The sequence below is a fragment of the Stenella coeruleoalba genome, assembly GCF_951394435.1.
Source record: "Stenella coeruleoalba genome assembly, chromosome: 2".
NCBI lineage: Eukaryota > Metazoa > Chordata > Mammalia > Artiodactyla > Delphinidae > Stenella > Stenella coeruleoalba.
The window spans coordinates 4707253-4733480 of record NC_137147.1 but is presented as its reverse complement, the minus strand read 5'-3'; the positions used below and the strand labels follow the sequence as shown (position 1 = coordinate 4733480).

General features: G+C 45.6%; 2 protein-coding genes across 3 annotated transcripts in view; both read left to right on the top strand.

Annotated features, from left to right (window-relative positions):
- EVL (Enah/Vasp-like) overlaps nucleotides 1-26228 on the top strand; it is a 195873-nt gene that overhangs the window by 15311 nt on the left and 154334 nt on the right. Inside the window, exon 1 of one of the 2 annotated variants that reach the window (XM_079915010.1) lies at nucleotides 15093-15592. The exons of the other annotated variant lie outside the window; for it this stretch is intronic. Coding sequence (XP_079771136.1) covers nucleotides 15588-15592 — 5 coding nt within the window. The 5' untranslated portion in view covers nucleotides 15093-15587. Of the gene's footprint in view, nucleotides 1-15092; nucleotides 15593-26228 lie in introns of those variants that run through there. 2 annotated transcript variants of the gene reach the window in all.
- The window catches only part of EML1 (EMAP like 1), a 275754-nt gene that overhangs the window by 158216 nt on the left and 91310 nt on the right, over nucleotides 1-26228 (top strand). The gene's annotated exons all lie outside the window — the stretch shown is intronic.

Genomic DNA, 26228 nt, shown 5'->3' with positions numbered 1-26228 from the left:
GCAATCTCTCCCTCCTTACCAGGCCTGAACTAAGGAATTGCCTGACTCCCTGCTGTGTGACACGGTCTGTGGCATTTCTGAGATTCCCTTGGCCAAATGGGCTTCTTTTTTATTATTATTATTTATATATTTATTTATTTATTTTTGGCTGCGTTGGGTCTTCGTTGCTGCATGTGGGCTTTCTCTAGTTGCAGCGAGCAGGGGCTCCTCTTCATTGCGGTGCACAGGCTCTAGGCGCCCGGGCTCAGTAGCTGTGGCTCACGGGCTCTAGAGCACAGGCTCAGTAGTTGTGGCACATGGGCTTAGCTGCTCCACAGCATGTGGGATCTTCCCGGACTAGGGCTCAAACCCGTGTCCTGTGCATTGGCAGGCGGATTCTTAACCACTGCGCCACCAGGGAAGTCCCCCAAATGGGCTTCTGTATCTTTTAGGTTACCCCCAGAACCCTTACAGCCATGACTACCAAAAAGGAGAGTGAGCTGTGATAGTCACAGTCCAGCACGCTGCCCACCCCTCACTTACACCCATGGCACCGCACACTGTTCTGTTCTCATGCGGTTTATTCGGGTTTATTTTACTCTGATTCACACAGAAGTGGCAGGTGGCAGAAGTGACAGGTTTAGAAACCACAGCAGCGGCTCATCATCTGGATCTGAAGCCAGCCGTGGTAGAAGCCAGACAGCACCCCTGTGCTGCTTGTTTCGGGAGCACCTGAGGTTGCCCCATCCTCACCTTCAATCATCCTTGGCATCGGGCTGCTGTGAAAGCACTTTCAGATGCTGTGGGAAAGGCTTTTCCCTCATTCTGGTATGTTCACTCCTGTGTGTCTCCTTCCCAGGCTGAGGCAGCTCTCGGGCTCAGACGTCAGCAGGGTTCAGAGGAAGGAGAGGACCCAGCAGGCTCAGGACAGCCAGATGGGGACATCTGGAGTCCAGGAGGACAGCCACGCAGCTACTGCACCCTTACCTCCCCCGAGGTACTCTGGCCGACCCCCACAGCAAAGCTGTTTATTTGTAGAATGGTGGGGCTGCAGGAGAGCTCCGGGAGGGGGTCATCTTGGGGGAGTATTTCCCCAGGTGTGTTCTGTGGAACAGCAATTCCACAAGGTGTTAATAGACCCTGGGTTTGTGAGTCAATGAGTTAGACAGGTTTGAGTATGCTTTGAGTGTGGATCTTCTCAGAGTTTTAATACATCGATGTGCATTGTCCAGAGAGACATCGTGTCCATCCATCCATCCAATAAGTACCATCTCCTTTCTGCACCAGACACCATACTAGGACCAGGGATACCAAAGGATACCAGAGTTCTTGCTCTTGTGAAGCCAGACAGCTGGTGACAGGCAGCGAGGGGTCAGCAGAGATGGAGACCCCTTAAGCCTGGGGACTCAGGCAGGTGGCCTTTGAGCAGAGAGTGGCAGAGTGAGGGGCCGAAGCATGCAGCCATCTGGGGGAGGCCTCCTGGGTGCCAAGCACGCAGGGTCCCCAGGGCTGTCTGACCACACTCACCGCCTTTCCTTCCTGGGATGTGTCTGCAAGGCAGAGTCTCTGGAGCACATGGTGGGGGGGATGCGATTTTGTTCAGCCCTGTCTTTCTGTAGATGTAGAAACCAGAGTACTGGGAAAACAGGGATTTGCTCTAGGTCACTGTGACCTTGGCAGGGACAGCCCCCCCAGCCACCTTAGTTTGTTTGTTTTTTTATAAAATAAAGTTTACTGTAGTTTTTCATGATAAAACTAATACATACCCATCACAGCAAATTCAGAAGGGAGCCCTCCCATATCCCTACCACCCAGAAATAGCACTGATACTTCTTAGTGCATTTCCTTCCTGCGTTTTATTTCTGGGAGTACATTTTTGGATGTGTTTCTGTAGTTAACATATTGCATAGACAATGCTTTGTATTGCTTTTTTCATGTAACTTTGTAAGCATTTTCCCCTGTCATTTATAACTTCATTATAAAGAACTCCGATCAGCTGCAGATAAACGGGCTGCTGTGACTAATATCACTCTCTTAGCTCAGTCCTCTCACCCCTATGGTGATGGTGATGATGATGATAAGAAGAAGTAATAAAGGCCACACTTACAGAGGGCATTTGTCCACAGTGCATTCTCTGAAGTCTCCTTCCATCAACATTTAAAGAGGCTCAAATCTTTCCCATTAGAAGAAAACCTCCCTGGTCTCTTCCTCAACTCTCGGTGCTCTGCCCACTTCTCTTCCTTCTCCGCCCCTCCCGGGGCTGTGTCCTCAGCTCCTGGGGTCTCAGTCACCTCTTCAGCTCTGATAAGCCCCCCAGATCAGTATCTTTGACTCATCTTCCTTAGCACCATACCTGGATGTCCATCTGCTTGCCCACTGGGACCTCAATTTCATGTCTCAAATCAGTTCATCCACTTTTCTCCCCACACCCTGTGCTCCATCCTCCCAACTGCCCAAGCCAGCAGTGGGCATCCCTCTGCACCCCTCTTTTGGACTCACTGCCCATATCGACAAGCCGCCAATAATAGTCACGACTCCACAGCATCCCTTAGAGAGCCCTTAGCCATGCCCCGCACAGGGCGACTCCTTCAACACTCTCACCACTCGAGCAGGGCGCTTCTCCTTTTTGCAGGCTGCAGGTTCGTAGTTCCCGTTGTTTTTGGTGTCTGTCCCCAGTGGCTAAGGTTGGTTCAGTGGGTTGTGTAGGCTTCCTGGTGGAGGGGACTAGTGCCTGTGTTCTGGTGGATGAGGCTGGATCTTGTCTCTCTGGTGGGCAGGTCCACGTCTGGTGGTGTGTTTTGGGGTGTCTGTGGACTTATTATGATTTTGGGCAGCCTCCCTGCTAATGGATGGGGTTGTGTTCCTGTCTTGCTAGTTGTTTGGCATAGGGTGTCCAGCACTGTAGTTTGCTGGTCGTTGAGTGAAGCTGGGTGCTGGCGTTGAGATGGAGATCTCTGGGAGAGTTTCGCCTTTTGATATTATGTGGAGCTGGGAGGTCTCTTGTGGACCAGTGTCCTGAAGTTGGCTGTCCCACCTCAGAGGCACAGCACTGACTCCTGGCTGCAGCACCAAGAACCTTTCATCCACACGGCTCCTCAATTTGGGATGATTCGTTGTCTATTCATGTATTCCACAGATGCAGGTACATCAAGTTGATTGTGGAGCTTTAATCCGCTGCTTCTGAGGCTCGAGAGTGCTTCTCTTTATGATGGCCCTCCTTTTATTGACAATGAGGAAACTAAGACTCAGAGAGGTCAGGTGACTTTCTAGGGCTGCACAGTGAGTGAGCTGGGATTTGAACCCATGTAGTCAGGTTTCAGAGTTCACGCTCAGCAGTCCTGCATCTCCAGCACTGAAGGGGCCATCACCTGCGTCCACGTCATCTCCCCATCTGTGCTGCCTCTGCCCTGGCCCAGCTGCAGCCCCACTGGCCTTGCGCCACGTGGCAGCCGAGTGAGCTTTCCAAACACCCCCATTCTCTTGCTTAAACCCCTTTAGCGGCTCTTAGGGAAAAGCTCCTTCACGCTGTGCACGGGGCCTGCTCAGAGGACTCCGGGCTCCTCTCCCACACCACCTCTCTCTGCTACCACTCTCTGTCCCCACACCTCAGCACGCCCCCTGTCAACACCCAGCCTTCACCAGTCTTTACATGTGCTCTCTGCCCCAACACTCTTCCTCCCATTTTTCCTGGTCAACCATCATAACTTTCATAACTCAGCTAAAAAGCCCCCTCCTGGGGACTTCCCTGGCGGTCCCGTTGTTAGGACTCCACGCTTCTGCTGCAGGGAGCATGGGTTTGATCCCTGGTTGGGGAACTAAGATCCTGCAAGCCACAAGGCGTAACAAAAGAGGGGAAAAAAAGCCACCTCCTCCAGGAAGCCTTCCTGGAGTGCCTAGTCTGATTTCTGGTCCCTCTTATGTGTTCCCCTCCCCCTCCATTGTACTTCCCTTATCACAGTGAATTGTAAGCATGGGTTTCCTTAGTCTACTTGCCTGTAGCCCTTCTGTCCATAAGCTGCCTAAAGCATAAACACTCCTCATCTTGTTCATTCTTCTTTCTCCAGCACTTAGCACAGTGCCTGGTGAGGACAGCCTATCAGTAAGTTAGGGGGATACACGAATGAATGGAGCTACAGGCAAGGTGAACATTCGGACTTGTATTCAATTCCTAAACCTTTGCCCTTATCCCCGAATATCTTTTCCTGCTTCCAGTGTTTTACTATTGCAAACCACACTGCTGAGAACAGCTTTGTCCCCTGAGTCTTTCTTTTAGATTTACTTCAAGACAAACGCCCAGAAGTAGAATTACTGAATTAGAGGGCAAGAACATCTCTATGTCCCCTGATAGGTTTTGCAAAAACTGAATTCCAAAATTATGGTAACAATCTAGGAGGCTTTTTCTTTTGTAGCAAATGAATCCTCTTTCCTTTTCTGTGTGTCTTCCTGGTGGAAGCCGCACAAAGCTATTTTTACCCAAAGGCTGTAAAGCTCGTCCTTCTCAGGGGAGAAAGTTGGGCGTGTGTGTGGATAGACAGTGCGCCGCCTCATCAGCCCATCAGCCCCTGCATGCTATCTAGTTCTAGGTCATTTGGGGAAAGCAAATTTCAATTATGTTCCAAATTAAGCAGCACTTCTGTAAAAGAAGGAACGCACGCAGACACAGATACACACACGCACACATCCATCTCCATTTGGGGACTTACCTTTAAAATCCTAAGGGACAAGCAAGTTGTCAAAGCATAACCCATGAACTTTGGCAGGTGAATGCTATGAAGAGATCAAAGCTGAAAGCACTTTGGGGGCGGGGGGATCATCTGACTTCCAATGTTCGTTTTAGCAACAGCGTTCTGCAGATAAAATCTTACAGGAAGGGAGGGAGCCGCAGGGGGAGGAGAAACGGGGGTATATGTATATGTAGAGCTTTGTTATACAGCAGAAACTAACACACCATTGTAAAGCAATGATACTCCAATAAAGATGTTAAAACTAATAATAATAAATAAATAACAATAAAAGAAGCCAGTAGAGAAACAAGTATATGCTGTTACATAATAAAGTCTACCTTGTATCGCTCTGAACTGAATAAAATCGGAAATGATTTCATTAAAGTGGACAGATGAGAATAAATCAAAGAGAAAAAGAAAAAAATCTTACAGGAAAATCCGCGCTATATTATGGTTGAGAATGCAGCTGCTGCGGCTTCAGGGGGTGGAGGTGACCAGAAATGCTCTCATCCTGTGTTCGCTCCCTCTCCCACCTCCCCACCCTCCATCCCACCTCCACTTGGGGCTCCAAAGTCTCCTGTCCAGGATCCAACGCGGGAGGACACCCAGGCCCAGCAAGGGAAGAGGCCTGCCCAGGGCCCCACAGTGAGTGGTGGCCTCCCTGTCTGGGGCTGACTCTCCACCTGCTGTCTTGCCAGGAGCCACTCGGCCACTCACAGGCACAGTGCCTGACGTGTCCCCAAGGAGGTCCTGGAGGCGGCTGGCTTCCCCCCAATGCTTACCATCTAGGCAGCCCCGCTATCAGTTTGGTTTTAGGGTTCAGTCCAATTTAAGTTCTCTTATTACCAGCCTTTCTATCTGTCTTTTAAGAAAATCATCCATTTCATGTAGGTCCTCAAATTTATTGAAATCAAACTGCAATAGTATCCTCACGTAATTATATTGTTCTCATTTACCTCGTGCAATTATAAGTCCTTTTTTCATTCCTAGTTTACTTTTCTTTTCTGCTCTTTTATTTTTTGGGCTTTGTGGGTTTTCCATTTTATTTCTTCTGGAAGAAGCATATTTTAATTTCGTTTTTTGGTATTTTTGTTTTCTAGTTCATTCTTTTCAGCTTTTTATCCTAGATAATTTCCTTCTCATAATTTTTTAATTTATTTTGTTGTGTTTTAAGTTGAATGCTTCATTCCTTTATACATATTCTTGTTATATGATAAAAACGTGTAAGGTTTGCTGTTGGTGTATCCCATAGGTGTTACCCTGACGTTTTCTCATTTTCATTAATTTCTTATTAATTTGTAGTTTTAATATTGATCTCCTCTTTCAGCTCAAAGTTATCTAGAAGAGTATTTTTACATTTACAAGCTAAATTTTTACCATATTTTTTATGGTTATTTAGGGTTTCATTGCATTCTGGTGAAATTTCTGAACTCCTAGGATAACAAGGGTAATTCCAGGAATCTTTCAGCCTCCTGGGAGAAAAAACAGATTTCCTATGTGCAGAATGCACCCTCCACCCCTCCCTAAAATATCCAGTCCTAACCCCAGGAACCATGAGTATGGAGGTTCCATGGCAAAGGGGAATGAAGGCTGCAGGTAGAATTACGGTTGCTGATCAGCTGACCTTGAAATAGATTATCATGGATTATTCAGGTGGGCCCAGTGTAACCACAAGGGTCCCTAATTATGAGAGAAGGAGGGAAAAGACGTGAGGGACATGTGACTACACAGCAAGGTCAGAGTGATGCCCCGTGAGAAAGACCTGACCTTAGTTGCTGGCTTTGAAGATGGCCCCTTCCTAAGGCGACATGAGCTGAGGAATGTAGGTGACCTCTAGAAGCTAGAAAAGGCAAGGAACAGACGCTCTCCTGGAGCCTCCAGAAGGAGCATCGTGATTTTAGCCCAGTGAGGTCAGACTTCTGCCCTCCAGAACTGTAAGAGAATACATGAGTGTTGCTTTTTTTTTTTAATTAATTAATTTATTTTTGGCTGCGTTGGGTCTCGCAGGCTTTCTCTAGTTGCGGCGAGCAGGGGCTACTCTTCGTTTTAGTGCGCAGGCTCCTCATTGCAGTGGCTCCTCTTGCTGTGGAGCACGGACTCTAGGCGCGTGGGCTTCAGTAGTTGTGGCACGAGGACTTAGTTGCTCCGTGGCATGTGGGATCTTCCCGGACCAGGGATCGAACCCGTGTCCTCTGCATTGGTAGGCAGATTCTTAACCACTGCGCCACCAGGGAAGTCCCCATATGTGTTGTTTTAAGCCAGCAACTTTGGGGTAATTTGCATGGCAGCAACAGGAAACTAAGACACTGGGTAAAAGGGAGAAACAGATGTGTTACTCGGCTTCTTACCTGCATTTGAAACTCGAAGTTTTCAGATCTCTGAGGCAAGAGGAGTGCAGGCCTAAACTCCTGTCCTGTCCAAGGGTATCATCCACATGGGAGAGGAAACGAGGCTGCTCCTCCCAGGTTGTGGCCAGGTGAGTGTCTTTCTCCACCAACCCTCCCAAATGCCTGGTGAGCTCTGTCTTCTCAAACAGCTTTGCTGAGACATCCCTCACATTCCTTAAAATCCACCCATTTAAGGAATACCACTCAATGGTTTTTAATATATTCACAGTTGTGCAACCATCACTACAGTATAATTTTATAACATTTTCATCACCCCAAAAGAAACTCCATGCCCATTGGCATTGCACTTGTTTACTAGGGCTGCCATAACAAAATATCACGGACTGGGGGGCGTAAACCACAGACGTTTATTTCCTCACTGTTCTGGGGGCTGGAAGTCCAAGATCCAGGTGCAGCAGGTTTGGTTCCTTCTGAGCCCTCTTCTTGGGGACTTGCAGACGGCCACCTTCTCAAGGCGTCCTTTCCTCTGTTCCAAGAGTCTCTCTGTGCATCCTAATCTCTGCTTATAAGGACACCAGTCAGATTGGATTAGGGCTCATACTAATGGCCTCATTTTAACTTAACTGTTTAAAGATCCTATCTCCAAATACATTCTGGGGTACACAGGAATAGCGCTTCAACAAATGAATTTTGAGCGAACACAATTCAGTTCATAACAGATAGTTATTCCCTATTCCCTTCCTGCTCCCTGACCCCAGCCCTTGACAACCACTAAACTACTTTATGTCTCCATGGGTTTACCTTTTCTGGACATTTCCTATAAGGGGAATCATACAATATGTGGTCTTTGTGACTGGTTTCTTTCACTTAGCGTAATATTTTCAAGGTTCATCAATGTTGTAGCATGTGTCAGTACTTCATTGCTCTTTATTGCCAACTAACGTTCCAGTATATGGAGGGACCCCACTGTGTTTATCCACTCATCAGGTGATGGACATTTGGGTTGTTTCCACTTTGGGGCTATTATGAATACTTCTGCTGTGAACATTTGTGTACAGGTTTTTGCGTAGATATGTTTTTATTTCACGTGGGCATATACCTAGAAGTTATATTACTGGGTTATATTATAACTTTTTTGAACAGTTTGAAGAACTGCCAATCTGTTTTCCAAAGAGATTGCATCATTTTACAATTCCACCAGAATTATGAGGGTTCCAATTTCTCTGCATCTTCAACATCACTTATTTCCCTTTTTTAATTAAAAAAATTTTAATTTATAGCCATGTCAGTGGGTGTGAAGTCGTATCTCATTGCAGTTTTGATTTGCATTTCCCTGATAGCTAATGAGGTTGAGCATCTTTTCATTGCCTGTTGGCCATTTCTATATCTTCTTTGGAGAAATATGTATTCAGATCCTTTGCCCACTTTTTAATTGGCTTATCTGTATTTTTATTATTGAGTTGTAAGAGTTCATTATATAGTCTGGATACAAGGCTCTTTTCACATATATGTTTGCAAATATTTTCCCCCATTCTGTGGGTTGTCTTTTCACTCTAATGGTATTACTTGCAACAAAATTTTTAATGCTGATGAAGTCCAATTTATCTATTTTTTTCTTCCGTTGCTTGTGCCTTTGGAATCATATCTAGGAAGCCTTTGCGTAACCCAAGGTTATGAAGATTTAAACATGTTTCCTTCTAAGGGTTTTATTGTTTTAGCGCTTACATTTAGGACTATGATTTATTTTAAGGTGATTTCTGTGTATGATGTAAAGGGTCCAAACTTCATTCGTTCGTATGTGGATGTCTAGTTGTTCCAGCCCCATTTATTGAAGACTATTCTTTCCTGCATTGACTTATCTTGGAGCCCCTGTCAAAAATCAACTGAACATAAGTATAAGGGTTTATTTCTGGACTCTCAATTCAATTCCATTGATCTATATTATCTACGCCAGTACCACACTGTCTTGATTACTAAAGCTTTTCAATACATTTTGAAATCAGGAAATATGAGTCCTCCAACTTTGTTCTTTTTCAAGATTGTTGGCTGTTCTGGGTCCTTTGCATTTCCAAATGAATTTTAGGATCAGCTTGCTCGTTTCTGAAAAAGAGATTTTGACGGGGATTGCATTGAGTTTGCATTCAATCTGCGGACTGTTGCCTTTGTAACAATATTGTCTTCCAATCCACGAATGGATGTCTTTACTTTTATTTAGGTCTTCTTTAATTTCTCCAATGACATTTTGTAGTTTTCAGTGTATGTCTTAACACTTCTTTTGTTAAATTTATTCCTAAGTATTTTATCCTTTTTGATGTTATTGTAAATAGAACTGTTTTCTTAATTTAATTTTCAGATTGTTCATAGCAAGTATATAGAAATACAATTGATTTTTTTGAATATCTCTCTTGCATCCTGCAACCTTAGTGAGCTCGTGTATTAGTTTTAATAGTTTTTCAGTCGATTATTTAGGATTTTCTAAACGCAAGATCATGTAATCTGCAGATAGAGATCGTTTCACTTCTTCCTTTCCAATCGAATGCCTTTTTTTCATTGCCTAATTACCTCCAGTACAATCTTGAAAAGCAGTGGTGAGAGTCGATAACCCTGTCTTCTGACGAGCCTCCAGTCTTCTGACGAGCTCTTTTGATTTAAAAACTCTTATTTTGTCCTCAATTATGGCTTTTCCTCCCCATTTGGAACTCCTCTTATTTAGAAGTTAGATCTCTTGAATCCATCATTTACGTGCTTTATCTTGTCAACGATAATTTCCACTTCTTTCTTTTTTTACTCTGCTTCACAAAGTAATTTTTTCATCTGATCTTTTAGCTCCCTGGATTGCAGGCCCAATCCTGCCTGCCACCTGTTTTTGTCAATAAAGTTTTATTGGAACACACTCACATCCATTGGTTTAGGGATTGTCTGTGGCTGCCTTCACGCTGTGATGGCCGAGAGGAGTAGTTGTGACAGAGACCGAATGGTCTGCAAAAAGCCAAAAATATTTACTATCTGGCCCTTTGCAGAAAAGTGTGCCAACCCTAGTTCTAGATCAGCGTCTTTTCTGTTTTTCCCTGCCTCTAATTAATCTTTTAAATTATGAAGTAATGGTTTTTGTTCTCAAGAATTGTCTTTTGTTCTCAGATTGTTCATCTGCAAGATCTCCTGACTCTCCTGATAACTTCTCTGTCATTGCCTCCTCTAGACATGTCACCTTCTGACTGCTCAGCGTGATAGAGCATTTTTTGGGGGGATGGCAGTCTTTAAACTTCCCAAGCTCACGGTTTCAGAGGCCCCAGGCCTCCCGGCTCTGTTGCAGAAATGAGTTCCCCACAGAGGCCTGGCTGTCAGAGTCTCCAAGGCAGGTGTGAGACAGCCGACAGGGAGAGAAGTAACCAGGACATTTCTTCCGCAGGCTACTGGTGAACAGCCACCCACACTGCGACCTGATGGCTGTTGCTGGGAATGCCAAGGAGGTTGGGCTTCCTAGGTAGGAGCTGGCTGGGGCATCCTTTTCCAAAGGTCTGGAGGCTCCTGGGTAAAGGCTTCCCAGGGATCAGCAGCTCCCTCTAGGATTGCAGGCTAGGCTGGCTTGAGGGATGCACTTGGCTAAGTTTTCTTAATTTAACGAAGTGGGAACATTAAGATCCTGTTAAGTGGGAACACTCAGGCAGCCCAGGATGGCAGGACTTGGCTCCAGGCTCCTCCAGAAAGGCAGGCCTGCTCCAGCCTGGGTCCTCGATGCTCCTCTCCCAGTGCAAAGAGGTACTAAGAAGTTGCCCTCTGCCAGATGGGTACCCAAGGTCCTCCCCCTGCCCCCAACATGCACACATCTGGCCCAGCTTCCCCTAGATTGGTCCAGGTCTTTGAGTTACCGAGGAGTCATCCCCGGTAGGACCACTGCCGGCTCCTCTCCCAAGAGTTGGCCCCTCCTGGGCCTTCAAAGTGGGTGAAACATAATCTTCAGGGGAGTTGCTTTCTGAGCTGAGGCGCCTGAGAGATGGAGTCAAAGAGAAGCTCCAGCTGTGTGCCCCACACCAACCTCAGTGTGCGGAAGGCAAGGTGGGCCAGGAACAACGTATATTTCCCACCAGATGCAACCAGAACACAAGCGAGAGCTTTGGTTTCCAAAATATAATGCCTGCAGGCTCGTCCCTGCCCCACACAAGCACCGTTTGGATGAGGATGACATGTCAGTTCTGTGCTGTAAGAAGCTTGGGGGCGGGGGGCGTGGGGGGAAGAAACTCGGGGGGGACAAAGAGGAATAAGCACGGAAGACATGACTGCTGCTCTCATGGAGTTCACAGTCCAGTGCGGGGGCCAGCAAGTGAAAAGACCATTCCAGAATGGGATGGCAAGGGTGTGATGGAGTGGAGCCCAAAGCCCTGAAGCCTTTCGGAGATGGGTGCCTACAGCCCTGTGGGAGGGGGTGCCGAGTGTTTGGGGGGCGGGGAGGGGAGGTGACATGTGGGTGGAGTTGAAGATAATCGGCCAGGTAGAGAGTCAGTGGGCTGGGCGTGAGAGGAGGCAGACGTGTGTAGGTGCTCAATAAACAATGAATGAATGAATGAAAACAAATGGTGCTGTATCTAAGGGAAACAACTATTGGTAGTAACTGAATTGGTCAAGGAGATTAACGGTCTGAGTGGGGATTTTCAAAAAAGGGCTGCAGGGTCACAGGTGATCCCAAGTTCCCTGAGACCTCTGTTGTCTTCCCTTTGAAGAAGACACTTCAGGTGTCTGACACGAATTAGTAATTTACCTCGGCTCATTAATATAAACCAGACATGTTCTCCTTGGTGAGTCATCAAAAGCAACTGTGTTTCTTTTTATTATTAGTGATGAGTGAGGCAATTACTTTGTTTTGGCAACCTCAGGTAATGGAGAAGATGATCCATGGAGTTGGTTCCTCACCAGTGACTCCAGGCTGGAAAAACTTCTAGAAACAGGGAGGGAGTATGGGATAACGTGGGCAGTCCTGGGGCTTGTTGTTTGCAGAAATGTGTTCGTTAGGCTCTTCATCCACTCACCCGTGCACCCTCTCAGGGTCTCACCTCCACCCTCTGGACAAGGAGGTTGCATAAGATACTCTTTAAGGACTTTTTAGCTCTATTATGTATCTGTGGCTCTATGACTAGCCTGGGCTTAACACACAGCAGAAACCCCATCTTTCCTGCCTCCCCCATGAATGAGAAATCCAGTCCAGGAGTGCCTCAGAGCTGACCCACAGATAGCTTGGCCACTTGTCCCGAACCCCAGTACAAAGTCACTGACTTTGGTGAGCACTCTTTTCAAATCCAAGAACTGGTGACTTCAGATACACATTGTTCAGGGGCCACATGTCCCCCCAAAATGTTAATTTTCTTTTTAGCAGAAGAATGGAAAACATGAACTCATGTACTTTTAAGAAATAAAGGCTTCATTCAGCAAACGGGAGAGATGCTAAATAGATGATGGGTTTAGTGCTGCACAATCAAGGGAAAGGGGAAGGAGCTGTGAGAATGAGGCACTGGAGAAGGGCAGGAAGGATCTTCTGGGAGCTGACTTTGTGCTTATCCTCAGCAGTGCCTGCAAGACAGCGTTAGGAGTCCCATCTGTCAGTAAGAAATGGAGGCTCAGAGAGGTCTGAGCTGCTGAGTAAAACGCAGGGCTCTGTCTCCCCAAGCATCCTCGGGCTGGTTGGACAAATACCAATGCCCATTCATGGGGAAGTGGGGCTCAGCTTAGGGCACAAGTGGTCCCTACCTGCCCACCCGGCCCTTTCTGCAGCTCAAGAAGCCCTCTAACGAACAAACATCACATGGAAGAAACCTACCAAGGAGGCTGACACAGCTGATTTCGTGAATTCACTGAGTGACGTTGGGCCGCTTAAACCTTTCGCAGTGTTCTGTGCGCCAAACCCCTTACTAAGAGTAGGATTTGCAGGTCCCCAATAGCATCCATATTCTCTGATGCTCCTTAAAGGAACTTGAATGTCTTTACTGTTCCAGGAGATTAGTAGTTAGCAGGAAAGGTTGACGGAGGCAAGTCCCCCTCACCTTTGGTGCTAATGTTCTATAGGAAGTCTGCCATCAACATCTCCCAGCAAATCATCTTCCAGTTGCAGAGTCCAAGACAGCAGGGAAAGTGCTTGATCTAGAGGTTAGAGTGCACCACATGCTTCAATAAATCAGGCTGGGAACAAACAGGCCAACATCCTGGGAGGGTCTTCTCACAGAACTTTGATATGCATGAACCAGGGGTGACCCTGCCTCTGCAGAGCACATTGGGACATCTCCAAGTGACCTGGGGCTTGTCCATTTCAGTAATTTTTAGGGTCTAACAAGTCTCTTCTGTAGCAAAGAGACCGATCTTGACCCTGGAAAGAGAGGGACAGATAAGGTTAGGAGGGGCTGAAATCCTCTGGGGCTGCTAACAGGACTGTTAGAGGACCAAGGTGCCCTTTTGAGTTTGAAGACTCTAGCTCAAAGAAATCGGGGAAGGAAAGTGGAGATGTGACAGCCAATCGCTAAAGAACTCTGAGGACAAGTGGATGGTGACGAAGAGAGATCAATCGGCAACGTGTAAGAATGATGAACAACTGCAGCAAACAAGAATGGATGGGGGACTTCCCTGGTGGTGCAGTGGTTAAGAATCCGCCTGCCAATGCAGGGAACATGGGTTCGAGCTCTGGTCCAGGAAGATCCTACATTCCTCAGAGCAACTCAGCCCACGAGCCACAACTACTGAAGCCTGCGAGCCCTGGAGCCTGTGCTCCGCAGCAAGCAATGAGAAGCACGTGCACCGCAACGAAGAGTAGCCCCTGCTCGCCACAACTAGAGAAAGCCTGCGTGCAGCAATGAAGACCCAAGGCAACTGAAAATAAATAAATTTATTTTTTTAAAAAAAGAATGGGGCTTCCCTGGTGGCGCAGTGGTTGAGAGTCTGCCTGACGTTGCAGGGGACGCGGGTTCGTGTCCCGGTCCGGGAGCATCCCGCATGCCGCGGAGTGGTTGGGCCCGTGGGCCATGGCCGCTGAGCCTGCGCGTCCAGAGCCTGTGCTCCGCAACGGGAGAGGCCACAACAGTGAGAGGCCCGCGTACAGCAAAAAAAAAAAAAAAAAAAAAAAGAATGGATGGGCACTGGGATTTTGAGTCGGAAAAACCTTGGCTTGAGAACTGACTCCACCACTTCCTGTATCTTGGGAAAAACCACTCTTCTCACTCTGGGCCAGGAGTAGAATTGCGACCCTTCGCTGCCCTCCTACTATATGCCAGAAACCACTTAACGCTTGATGTGCTCTTGCTCAGAGGCAATTTTTAAAAAGGTAGATACGATTCCATTGTTGCTGTGATAGAGGGGAACGGGAGCATAAGTGGCGATGCTGAGAAAGCGTGACGAACTGTGTCTAATTAGAAGTGAGAAGTGAGACTCAGAGGGTTTAGGGTTTCCAGCCAGCTATGAGGATGACTAACCTTTAGGAAGGGTGGGGATTTAACAACCAGAGAAAACCTGGACGGCCTCGTGCAGTCGATGTGATTTTTCACAAGGTGTGGTTTGCAGGCGCCAGGTGGGGCTTTTTTGGACTGGGAGATCCTTCAGCTGTTGATATTGCCTCAAAGATACGACTCCCCGTCCCAGCCTTGGCTCTTTATTTACAAAGAGAGGGGGTTGCTCACTGCCTCGGAGCAGGCTGGGCACGCCGCAGGGCCGGGGAAGGTGGACTCCTCCCGCCAACTCGCACGGACGCCGGCGCGCTCAGCTGCCTTTGTAGTTGAGAGAGTCACCCCGCGCGGGGAGGGGGACACAGCGCTCCACGTGCCGCGCCAGCGCCCCGCCCACTTTGGGCCCCGCCCTCCCCCTCGGCCCCGCCCCTCACGGATCGCGCTTTCTTCTATGCCCCGGCCCCCTCACATCCGCCAGTCCCTCCCCGCCCTCGGAGCTCCTCCCCGCCCCTCACTGAGCACCCTTCCTTCGAAGCCCCGCCCCTTGCGGCCCGGCCGGGCCCTCACGACCCGCCCCCCAAGGTTCCGCCCCGCCCTTCGCACACCCTGGCTCAGCTCTCCTGGAGGCGCGGACGGTGGGGCCCCGCGCCTTTTGTGTCGGGTTTGGGCCGCCGCGCGCGCTCTCCCCTCAGTTTCGACTCGCGGGCTGACTTTGCCCGCGCGCCCTCTTGCCTCTCCGTCGGCGGCCTCGCAGCCGCCCGCGCCCGCCCGGGGACCGCGTCCCCAGTCTCGGGCGGGCGCACGCTCCCCCGGCCGGAGGGACCCGGGCGACGCTCGCCCCCTCCCCTCCACTCCCCTCCTCCCGGCGGCGTGCGCACACGGCGGCCCGGGCACGCGCCCGCCAAGATGGCAGGGGCCGGGGCCCAGCTGTCAGGCGCCGCCGCCGCAGCCCGTCCCCGCAGCTAGCGGCCCGGACGCCAGCCCCGAGAAGATGAGCCCTCGCTGCCCCCCGCAGCCCAGCGAGACGCGGAGCCGCCGCGCCCGGGGCCGGCTGCCCCGCTAACGCCCCGCGCCCCGCGCCGCGCCCCCGGCCCCGCGCGCCCGCCCCGGCAGCGACAATGAGGTGAGTCGGCGGGCGCCTGGGCGTGGGGAGGTCGGGCGGCCGGCGTCCGGAGCGCTGGGCGGGCTTCGGTAATACCGTGGGGGTGTGGGGGACCGTGAGAGGGTCTAGGGGGAGTCGGAGTGGGCGGCCTTCTGGAAGCAGCGGGGTGTGCCGGCCTTTGCAGCTCGCGGGAGGCACACGTGGGGGCTGGGGGCCGCGCGGGGAGGCCGACCGCGCGGCAGGTGTGGCCGCGCCCGGCCCGGAGCCCCTCCGGCCTCCCTCCCCGGGGTTCTGTACCCTTGGTCGAAGCCTCCCTGTGCCAGCGCTCTGGGGCTTACACGTTAAGTGGTCGTTTCTCTCCACCTGGAGCTCCTTGCCGGCTTCAGCTCCCTTTTTCTTGTCCCCGTCTCCTTTCTTCTTGCACGCCGGTCAAGTGCAAGACCCGCAATGTACAACTTATTGGTTTATCACCCAGCCAGGGGGACTGGTGGTTACCAGTTCGAGAAAAAACATTGCCAGCACCCAGGAGCTCGGAATTCTCTCTCCGGAGGTAACCCAATCCTGACTTTTTGGGGATGATCACGTCCTTGCCTTTTGTCTGTGTGAATTTACCTTCGAAACATATATCCCATAAAAACTGTAGTGTCGTTTCATTTTGACTGTTTTGTGATCTTTATATAAACGAAATACTAATGAAATATATATTCTTTTGTGTCCGGCTTTTTCACTCAACGTGCTTCTGAGATTCATCCATTATGTCGTAACCGTTGTTCATTTTTATTAATCTATAGTATTCCGTTGCATGAAGTACTACAATTTAGCTATTCTGGTATTGGTAGACATTTGAATTGTTTCTAGCTTTAGACTATTAATAATAATGCTGTTTTGAATATTCTTATACATCTGGTACATTCATTTCTGTTGGGTATATACCTAGCAGTGGAACTTCTAGGTCAAAAATACCCATATCTTCAACTTTAGGAAATAACACCAAGTTTCCAAAGTGTTTGTACCAATTTACACTCCTACCAGCAAATATATGAGAGTTCTCATGCTCCATGTCCTTGTCAGTACTTGTCAACACTTACATTTTAGCCATCTTGGTGAGTGTGAAGCCATCCTGGTGAGGTATCCCATTGTGTTTTCGGATTGCAGTTTCTTGCTGACTGATGAGGTTGAACATCTTTTCATGTTTGTTTGGTATCCTCTTTTGTGAAGTGCCTGTTCAAAAGTGTTTTCTTTTGGGATTTACATGCCTTTTTCTTCCTAATTTGTAGGAGTTCTATTCCAAAGTCAAGAAGATAGTTTCCTATGATGTCTTCTAAAAATCTTACTGTTCTGCCTTTCAAATTAAGATCTACAGCCCACTTGTGACTTTTGTGTAACTTGTGGAAAAGCGGTCAAATTTTATATTTAGCAGAACCGTTTATTCAGTACTGTCTATCAGAAAGGTCATCTTTTCCCCAAAGTTCTGCAGTGCCACCTTTGTCATCTTCCAGTCTTCCATTTGGGATCATTTCTTTCTATCTGAGGAATACCCTTTAGAATTCCTCGTGCAGGTCTGCTGGTGACAAATTCTTACAGTGTTTGTTTGCAAATGTCATTATTTATCCTTCATTTGAAAAAAAACAGATTTATTGAGATATAATTCACATACCATAAAATTTACCCATTTAGAGTATGCAGTTTGGTGGTTTTTAGTATTTTAACAGTTATGAAACCCTACCACAATCTAATTTTAGAACATTTTCCTCCGTTTTAGAAGGATCTTTTCAGTAGTTACAGAATTCTTGATTTACCGTTGCTTTCTTTTAGCACTTTAAAGATACCTCATTGTCTCTGACTTGGATTGTTTCTGTTGAGAAGTAACTTGTCTGTCGTTCTTTGAAAGTCGTGTTTTTCTCTGGCTGCTTTTAAAATGTTCTCTGTGTTTGGTTTTCAGCAGTTTTTTCTGTGCTGTCCTTAGTATGGATTTTTTTTTTTAATAACTTATAACTTAGGGCTTCTTGAGTCTTTGGCTTTATGTCTCTCATTAGTTTTGGAAGTCATGAGCCCTTAGGACTTCAAATATTGCTTCTGTCCCATTCTCCCTCACCTTTCCTTCTGGGGCTACCATTATACATGTTAGGCTATTTCACTGTATCTTCCTTCTGTGTTTTCTTAACCTTCCTTCTGTGTTTTCTGTTTGTCTCTTCGCCCTTCATTCTGGTTATCTCCTCACTTATCTCTCCTATCAATTGACTTTTTAATTTCAGTTATTATATATTTTTTGATACTTTAATTTCCATTTGCTTTTTTTTATGGTTTCCAGCTGTCTGCCAAAATTATCAATATTGTCTTTCATCTCCTTGAATATAGTATGTATGATTATGTTAATGTTTGTCCAATTATGGCAGTATTTGTGAGTCATTTCCAACGTCTGTTTCTCTTGGTTTTCATTCATATTGTCTTAGCTCCTTTTGTGCCTAGTTGTTTTTGTTTTTTAATTCCATGCTGGACATCATATTTGCAGAATTGTTTGTAGAAATAATTTGAGGCCTAAGAAGATGTTTTTCTCTTCCAGAGATAATTCACATTTGCTTTTGCCAGACAAATGGGGCACTTATAATCTGGGGTCACTTCAGTGTAGTCTCAAGGAATTGGGCTGTTTCTAAGCTGAGCTCCAGTCCTTATGAGAGCCAGCCTGTTCTGTTCACCTTTAGTGCTCATGTTCAGCTCTTCACCAGCACCTTTACCCTCCAACCTAAAGCCAAACTTTTAGGATTCCTTCCAAAGTTGGCAGAAATCTCCAGGGAAAAGTAGCCCCAAATACTGAACTTACCTCCCTGAGCCTCTGATAGCCCTTCTTCCTCCAGGCCTCCAAGCAGATATTTATTCTGCTTTTTTCCCTGCTTTTTTAGTTCTTTTCAGCTGGAGGATTGTTCTGATGTACTAAGTTCATGTTTACTGGAAGTAAAAGTCTCTGATGTATGCATGTTAGGAGCAGTTTGAGTCAATATTCAATTTCAGAGGAGACTCAAGCTACCTGGTTACAGAAGCTGTGGGGAATAACACCACCAATTTTTTTGTGTTATAACTATTTTAGATCATTTCAGTTTGTGAAATGCACTTAGAATCAAGATAACTTTAAGAATAAATCTTTATTTCCTCTTAATATGTAATTAATTGAAAAAATGGCAGATCATTACTGTAAAGCAAAGGATTTTGGAAGCAGGTGCTTTCCTCTCTTCTTTTAATATTCATTTCTTTCTCCTGTCTTGATTTCCTTAATTGTTTATTTGATAAAAATTACCCCTTTCTTGGCCCACTTGAATAGAACATTTCATTTTTTGATCAATAATGACATAATAGTATTCTCAGATCCCGTTTTGGGGGGATCAAATGACAAGGCATGGATATAGAAATGAAAGTTTTTAAATACTTTTTCCAAAATGAGTCATTCAGTTACCCTTTTTCTTTACACAGATTTTTTTTAAAACGCTGCTAACCGTTTAACATGGTTCTCTGTTGCAGACTGTTTGTAGTTAAACATCTATACGTGTATATTTACATGTACCTCTTGAGGTACGTGGCTTTTGCAAATGGACCTGAATGAGTCGAGGAGGTCTGTTCATCATTACCGCTGTTGTCAGTTCATTTGATTTGCATATTTATAAGCAGTGTGGCTCATCTGTGAAAAATGCTCTTTTTTGTTCATTCTGAATTTTTTTAACGAAAACGACACATTTTTCTTGTTAGATAATCTCATGGGAGTACATAGATATGACGTTTTGAAAATGGTCTGAAATGGAGCCTCTAAACTGATGCTTTTCAGGAATGTCTCAGAAAGGCATAGAGCTAGAGATGCATTCTAACAAATAAATTGAACATTTGAGGCACATGTCCACATAGTTTAGTTTTGCTAAACTATGTGGACATGGTGAATTATCCGAGTCACTGTTTTGCTGACTTGGATAATTAAGGATGTGTCTGAGTTTTTCTTAATTTTCTAGACTATTGCCTGAATTCTTATTTCCCTTTTCCTAAGAGACGTTATGTATTCTCATATCTCATTCAGAAATCATTTTTCAAGGCCTTACCGTTGCCTGATACTGGATTTGGTGGTAAGGAGATAGAAGGGGCCAAACCTCCCCTCCCCCAAATAGTCTCTATCCCTAAAAGATTTACAGAAATTTACTAAATCCCTTCGTGCATCATTTTTCTACTTAAAAACAAAGATGCCCACATACACAGTATACAATATATTTCTGCTTATATACTTCAGTCATTTATCTGTTGGGAAGGTTCTCTTCTGTGAACGTTTTCCCCCTCTGCCTTTTATCTTTTAAAGATTTGATATATAGAAGTTTAAGATTTTTATGTTATCAAGTCATTTTCTTTGTGATTTTTCCATCGTTTCTTATGTTTTAGCATTTGTCTAGTAGTTCGGTAAGTATTAAGTTGTTTTTTATATGTAAAATTTCACAAAAGTTCATCCTTCAAATTGTCTGGAATATGAAGTAAAGATCAAAATTACATTTTTCTTCAAAATTGCTGATCAGATACTTGATTATTTTAGTAGATACGTGGCGGAGGTATCAGGAATGGTTTCTAAGTTGGATGGCAGAACAAACCTGCAGATTCCAAAACCCTCTCCAGGGCTGCATGGTAACATCGGAAGCAGGATCACCCCCAGTCTTCAGAGAGCTTGCCTGCCCCCGCCAGGGCCAGCTTGTGTGTGTAAGGCATGGCCAGCCTACCATCTCACAGGTCTGGTTATGTGCCAGGGAACTACCTCATCTGGGCCAAGGGCACTTTATCAATTTGGAGTTCTGCAGAATGCAGTGCAGTTACAGGGTACAGCATGAGATACCCAAGCACAGACACAGTCTTCACACACCGCAGTTAGCCAGCACTAGCTGACACAAGTACATCTCAGCTTATTGCTGCAGGATGGGGGCAGGGGAGCATTCCTCCAGGAATCTTTGGAAGTTGTGTTCGGGAGACCAGCTGTGGGGTTGCGGCGCTTCTGTGTGTGTACCTTCGACTCTCTTCGGTTGTTCTGTTTTTAGACCTGTACCGTTACTATATTTACCTTGTGGGTGGTGATTTTTAATATGAGCAACATCATCTTTTTATTAATGTCCTTTTGAATTTTGCTGGGTTGGTGGTTTTGTTTGTATCTAGTTACATAAACATAAGAAATTTAAACTTAGTTTTATAATTGCACATAAACAAGCTACATGAAAATATATCGGATTGTTTCACATGAAGATTTTTTTCCCTGTAAAGGTAATCTATATACTACCCAGGTTTGAACCTTGCGGTAGACTATAGGCTCGGTGACTCCGAGTTGAGTGAATATCATAACTGCCTTAATAGTGTGACGATAACTTAGACAAGAGTACCTCCAGCTGACGTCAGGGTGGGGTGGGAAGGACAGTGGTCCCCGCAGCAAACAGCTTTTTCTCTTTCTTAGCCTGAAAGGAGAAGACCTCATAGAAATGACTTCTAGTGGCAGTTTTTATTTTTCTGGTTTAAATGTAGTATGTATTGAATGTGGAGAATTTGAAAACAGAGAAAGTATAAAGAAGACAATAAAAATCAGCATTGATCCCGCTGTTTAGGGATAACCCATTAAACGTGGGGTATAGTCTCTTTATCTTTTTCACGTGTAAGTGTAACGTTTTCACAAAATTGATATTATACTGTGTATTCGTATTGGGCATTTTACATTCAACATATATGCATTTCCCCTTCGTTAAATGTTCTTTGAAAACATTTAAAATAGCTGCATAATAGTCTATCAGATGATATACCATAATTTATTTACCAGTACCCCAAGTTTGGGACAGTTAGCTTTGTTTTTAGGATTTCATCATTGTAAATAATACGATGATAATGACTGTACATAAATCTTAGGGTATGTCTCTGATTATTTCCTTAAGATCAGTTAGAAAAATAGTATTATTAGTGGAACCAAAGGCTGTTGATAAATTTTAAGCAAAGAAGAGAGAAAGATAAAGTTAATGAAAGGAACTTTATTCCTGGTCTTAAATTGGAGGTTCCCCTCCCAAAAAGCAAAGGCCTAGGAGAGGAATCAGAAGTAAATGGTGTGGTTGCATCTGCTTGCCAGTGGGGGGAGCCCTGTTCTCAGGTCCTCTATAGCTACTGTGAAGATGGATTGTCTGTCTTTGTCTTTAAGGCTGTGGGAAAGGCATCTTCTGCTTCTGGGTTTGGACTTAACGTAGGAATGTGAATGACCTTTTTCTTTTTATAATATTGAGTTAGGCCACATTTGTCCCTTGTATTCTAAACAGCCTGGGTTTTAGAGTCTAATAGACCTGGATTCTGCCCCAGAGCCACTCCTTACCAGCTGACTGACTTTGAGCAAATTACTTAGCCTTTATGAGCTGACACTTTTCTCAAACATAAATGAGGATAACCCTCCTTCTTTCTCGGGGTTTTGTGAGGATCAGATGAGAATACATAGAAAGGTCTCGGCTTACGGTGTCCAGTAAAGGTGAGCTGTTTACTTCCCCCACCTCAATTTGTTATGTCTGTGAAGGAGATGAACCCGGAAAGATCTGGGACAATTCTGATTTCAGATATTCTGCCCTTTTGTCAAGATTGCTATATAAGTTCTCTACCATATGTGATAATTTTTTGGTTTAGAAACCACAGTTGCTATTGATGCTTCAACTTCTAAAAATGATTCAGGGCCATTCTCTGTAAAAGAGACAAAATAGAACTACTGAAATAAAGACAAAACAGGAGGCATGTTATTTTGGGGTAGAGGAGATCATTGTACCAGGAAATTTAGATTAAGAAACAGTTACTGCAGTTGAGCAGTTAGTTGCGAAAGTCATGGAGGTGGTGGCAGAAAGGGCAGTGGGAGCCAATGTGACACGTTTTCTGAGTGTCTTAGCGGAAATGGGCAACGTCCCTTACAAGGGCTTGGTTTTGGAAGCCTCTTACTCACCTTCTCCAGTCCTTCCCCCTTGTCGTATATCTGCCCTGGGCCCCTGTGTAAAGCTTCCAGCACCTTAAACGCTCTGTGGGTACTGCCCTCCTCTCTGGGCTCTCTCTGTGGAGCTGTGTCTATTGCTCTGACCTTGTCTACTTCATTCTCCTCCAGAGGATCCTTAAGTAAGAAAAGGTCTGATGGACTAATTCATGAGTTGACCAGAGTTCAGCTACTTCCTTTTCCTCTTCACCTTGCTAAGTTCTTAGCCTTCAAATCTTAGCTTAAATGTCACTTCCTCAGGGAGGCAGTCCTTGACTCCGGCCCTGGCTGATGGCCCTTCCCGATTATTTGCCTCTGTGGCATTCCATATTTCCTCTTCTGTTATTTTATTTTATTTTATTTTTGGCCACGCTGCGTGGCATGTGGGATCCTAGCACCCTGACCAGGGATCGAACCCATGTCCCCTGCACTGGAAGCACGGAGTCTTAACCACTGAACCGCCAGGAAAGTCCCTCTGTTACTTTTTATATTTATAATTACTTATCTTTTTCCTCCTATACTTCATAAAGGATTATGCTAGTTTCCATCTCTGTTGGGTCCCTAGAGCCTAGCGCTGTGCCTGGCAATTGGTAGGTGCTTAATGAATATTGATGCTGCCACTTGTACGTAAAATGGGTAGTAAATCATGACATTCCTTCTGCATTGTCATGGGTCCTTCCAAGTACCACATTCAAGGCAGCTCCCAAATGAGTGAAGCTGGCATCCAAGATGAAAACTCTTTCATTATGTGCTCAATGAGTTCATGAATTACTGGGTGACAGTGCTTTCATCTGGTGTTTCCGTACCACTACCAGGAGACAAGATTTGTTTATTGATGTGTGGATGGATTCTTTTTTCCTGAATTTTCTTTGTAAGGACATTGTGCACTGTAACTCTCGATGTCCCTGATGTTTCTCGAACTTTAATGTGCGTAGGAATCCATGTGTGTATGTCCTTCCAAAATGCAGATCCCAGGCCCCATTGCCAGGGATGGAGGAATGCTTTTCATAAATCTTTTTTTTTCCTGTTTTTATTAATAGACTTTATATTTTTTACTCTTTTTTTTTTTTTTTGCGGTACGCAGGCCTCTCACTGCTGTGGCCTCTCCCGTTGCGGAGCACAGGCTCCGGACGCGCAGGCTCAGCGGCCATGGCTCACGGGCCCAGCCGCTCCGGGGCATGTGGGATCTTCCCGGACCGGGGCACGAACCCGCGTCCCCTGCATCAGCAGGCAGACTCTCAACCACTGCGCCACCAGGGAAGCCCTAGACTTTAAATTTTAAAACAATTTTAGAGTTATGGAAAAGTTGAGCAGATAGTACAGAGAGTTCCCATACACTCTCCACATATATAGTTTCCCCTGTTATTAATATCTTACGTGGTACATTTGTTATACTTAGTAAACTAATATTGATACAATATTATTAGCTGAAGTGCATAGTGTATTCAAGTTTGCTTGTTTTCACCTAATGTCCTTTTTCTGTTCCAAGGTCTGATCCAGGATACCACATTACATTTAGTTGTTAAATCTCCTTAGACCCCTCTGCTGTGGATAGTTTTCCAGACTGTCTTTAATATTTGAAGATCTTGACTATTTTGAGGAGTACTTGTTTAGGTACATTGTAGCATGCCCTTCTGTTGGAATTTGTTTCATGTTTTTCTCATGGTTAGCCTGGGGTTGTTAAGTTTCAGGCAGGAAGATCGCAGAGATGAAGTGACATTCCATTCCATGTTACAGAGGGTACATACTGCAGCGTGACTTATCACTGTTGACGTTGACCTCGATCACCTGGCTGAAGCAGTGTTTGTCAGGTTTCATCACTGTAAAGTTACTCTTCTAGTCCCCTTTTCATACTGTCTTCTTTTCAAGACGGTCACGATTCGTAGCTCACACGTAAGGAGGAGGGAGTCATGCTCCTTCTGCTGAGCGCTTTTTAAATTTTAATAATTAAGTATTTATTTTTGTGTATTAGAAGAAAATCAGTGCATCAAATTAGTGGCATTTTAACTGGGTTCCCCAGAAAACTGTACCCGAGATGAAGGCTCCTGTGTGTTTGGAGGAGAGCACAGGATTGATATTTGTGGGGCCCGAAGGGAGAAGCCTATATCCGTTAGCTACTGTCTCCATTTGGCAAAGGATTGCTCCACGGGGCACTAATTGCCCCCGTACATGGTGATGTTCTCAGTGGGTCCTGACAGGGTTCACGTGGCAGCCCCCTGCGGCCGCAGCAGGGACTGGACACAGGTCAGAGCCCGGGCAGAACTGGTTGCCTCAGGGGTGGCTAGAATAAGAAACAGGTAAGGCAGGAGGGGCTGAAATGACACCGACTAGGTGCTTAATGCACGTGATTTTGTGGGGATTACTTCTCTCTTTTTGAAATTTTTTTTTACTCACTGCTTCTTGATTTTCAGTCATGGCTCGAAAGTTTTCTGTGATACCAGCTTGAATTCACCTATGTTTTTTCTAGTACTTGTACAGTTTCTTTTCTTTGTCAAACATTTAAATCTTTGATCCATTTGGAATTAAATATATGGTATGAGAGCTGGATCCAATTTTAACCTTTTCTATCTGGTTTTTCAGTTATCCCAATACCCCTTATTAAAAATTTCATTTTCTGGGACTTCCCTGGTGGTGCAGTGGGTAAGACTCCACACTCCCAATGCAGGGTGTCCAGGTTCAATCCCTGGTCAGGGAACTAGATCCCACATGCATGCCTCAAATAAGAGTTCGCACATGCCACAACTAAGGAGCCCACGTGCCACAACTAAGGAGCCTGCCTGCCGGAATTAAGGAGCCCATGTGCTGCAACTAAGGAGCCAGCGAGCCACAACTAAGGAGCCCCCTGCTGCAGCTAAGACCCAGCACAACCGTATTAATTAATTATTTTAAAATTCCATTTTCTCCCAGTGTTCTGAGATTCTGTCCTTTGTCATATTTAATTAATTTAACCTATTTCTGGATTTTCCATTATGTTCCATTGGTCTGCATTTATTCATGTGTCAATACCTCACTTTTGATTAAAGAGGTTCTATAGTGTGTTTTAATATTTAGTAGGGCTAATATTCTCTTACTGCTCTAGTGAGTTGATTTTAAAGAAAAAGATTAATTGATAGCACTCACGTTAAACAGATATGACAAAAATCGTGAATGACCAAACAGTGCTTTAATCCAAGGGAACAAATCCAGAATGGCATGAGTCAGGCGTCTGTCTGCCCCTCGGGGAGAATTCTCACTTATAACATGACATGTGTGGCTTTTGAATATGAATCCAAGGAGGCATCTGTGAGGCTGGAGGACACTTACAGGCAATGCGACCCCTCGGGCCAGGATTGTCAGCACAGTTGAAGCACCCCCTCTGTCACTCTCCCTCCAAAGTATTGATGAAACTGGTTTATTTTGGAGGGTTTTGACCTGTAAAAAATACTCATTTGTCAAACCATAGAAAGTTAGATTCAGAAACTTAGAAATTCTCTAAGTCCAGTGGTTTTTAACCCTCACTGGGCATCAGCAACAGTTGAAAAGGCCCTCTTCCCCACCCTCCACCTGATGCCCGGGCCCTACCGTAGAGAGTCCATTAACCTGGGATGAGATGTTTTGCTGTTGTTTCATTTGAAATCTCCAGGTTATTTAAGTGTGCAGCCACAGTTAAGAACTGCTGATCTAGTCCTGAGT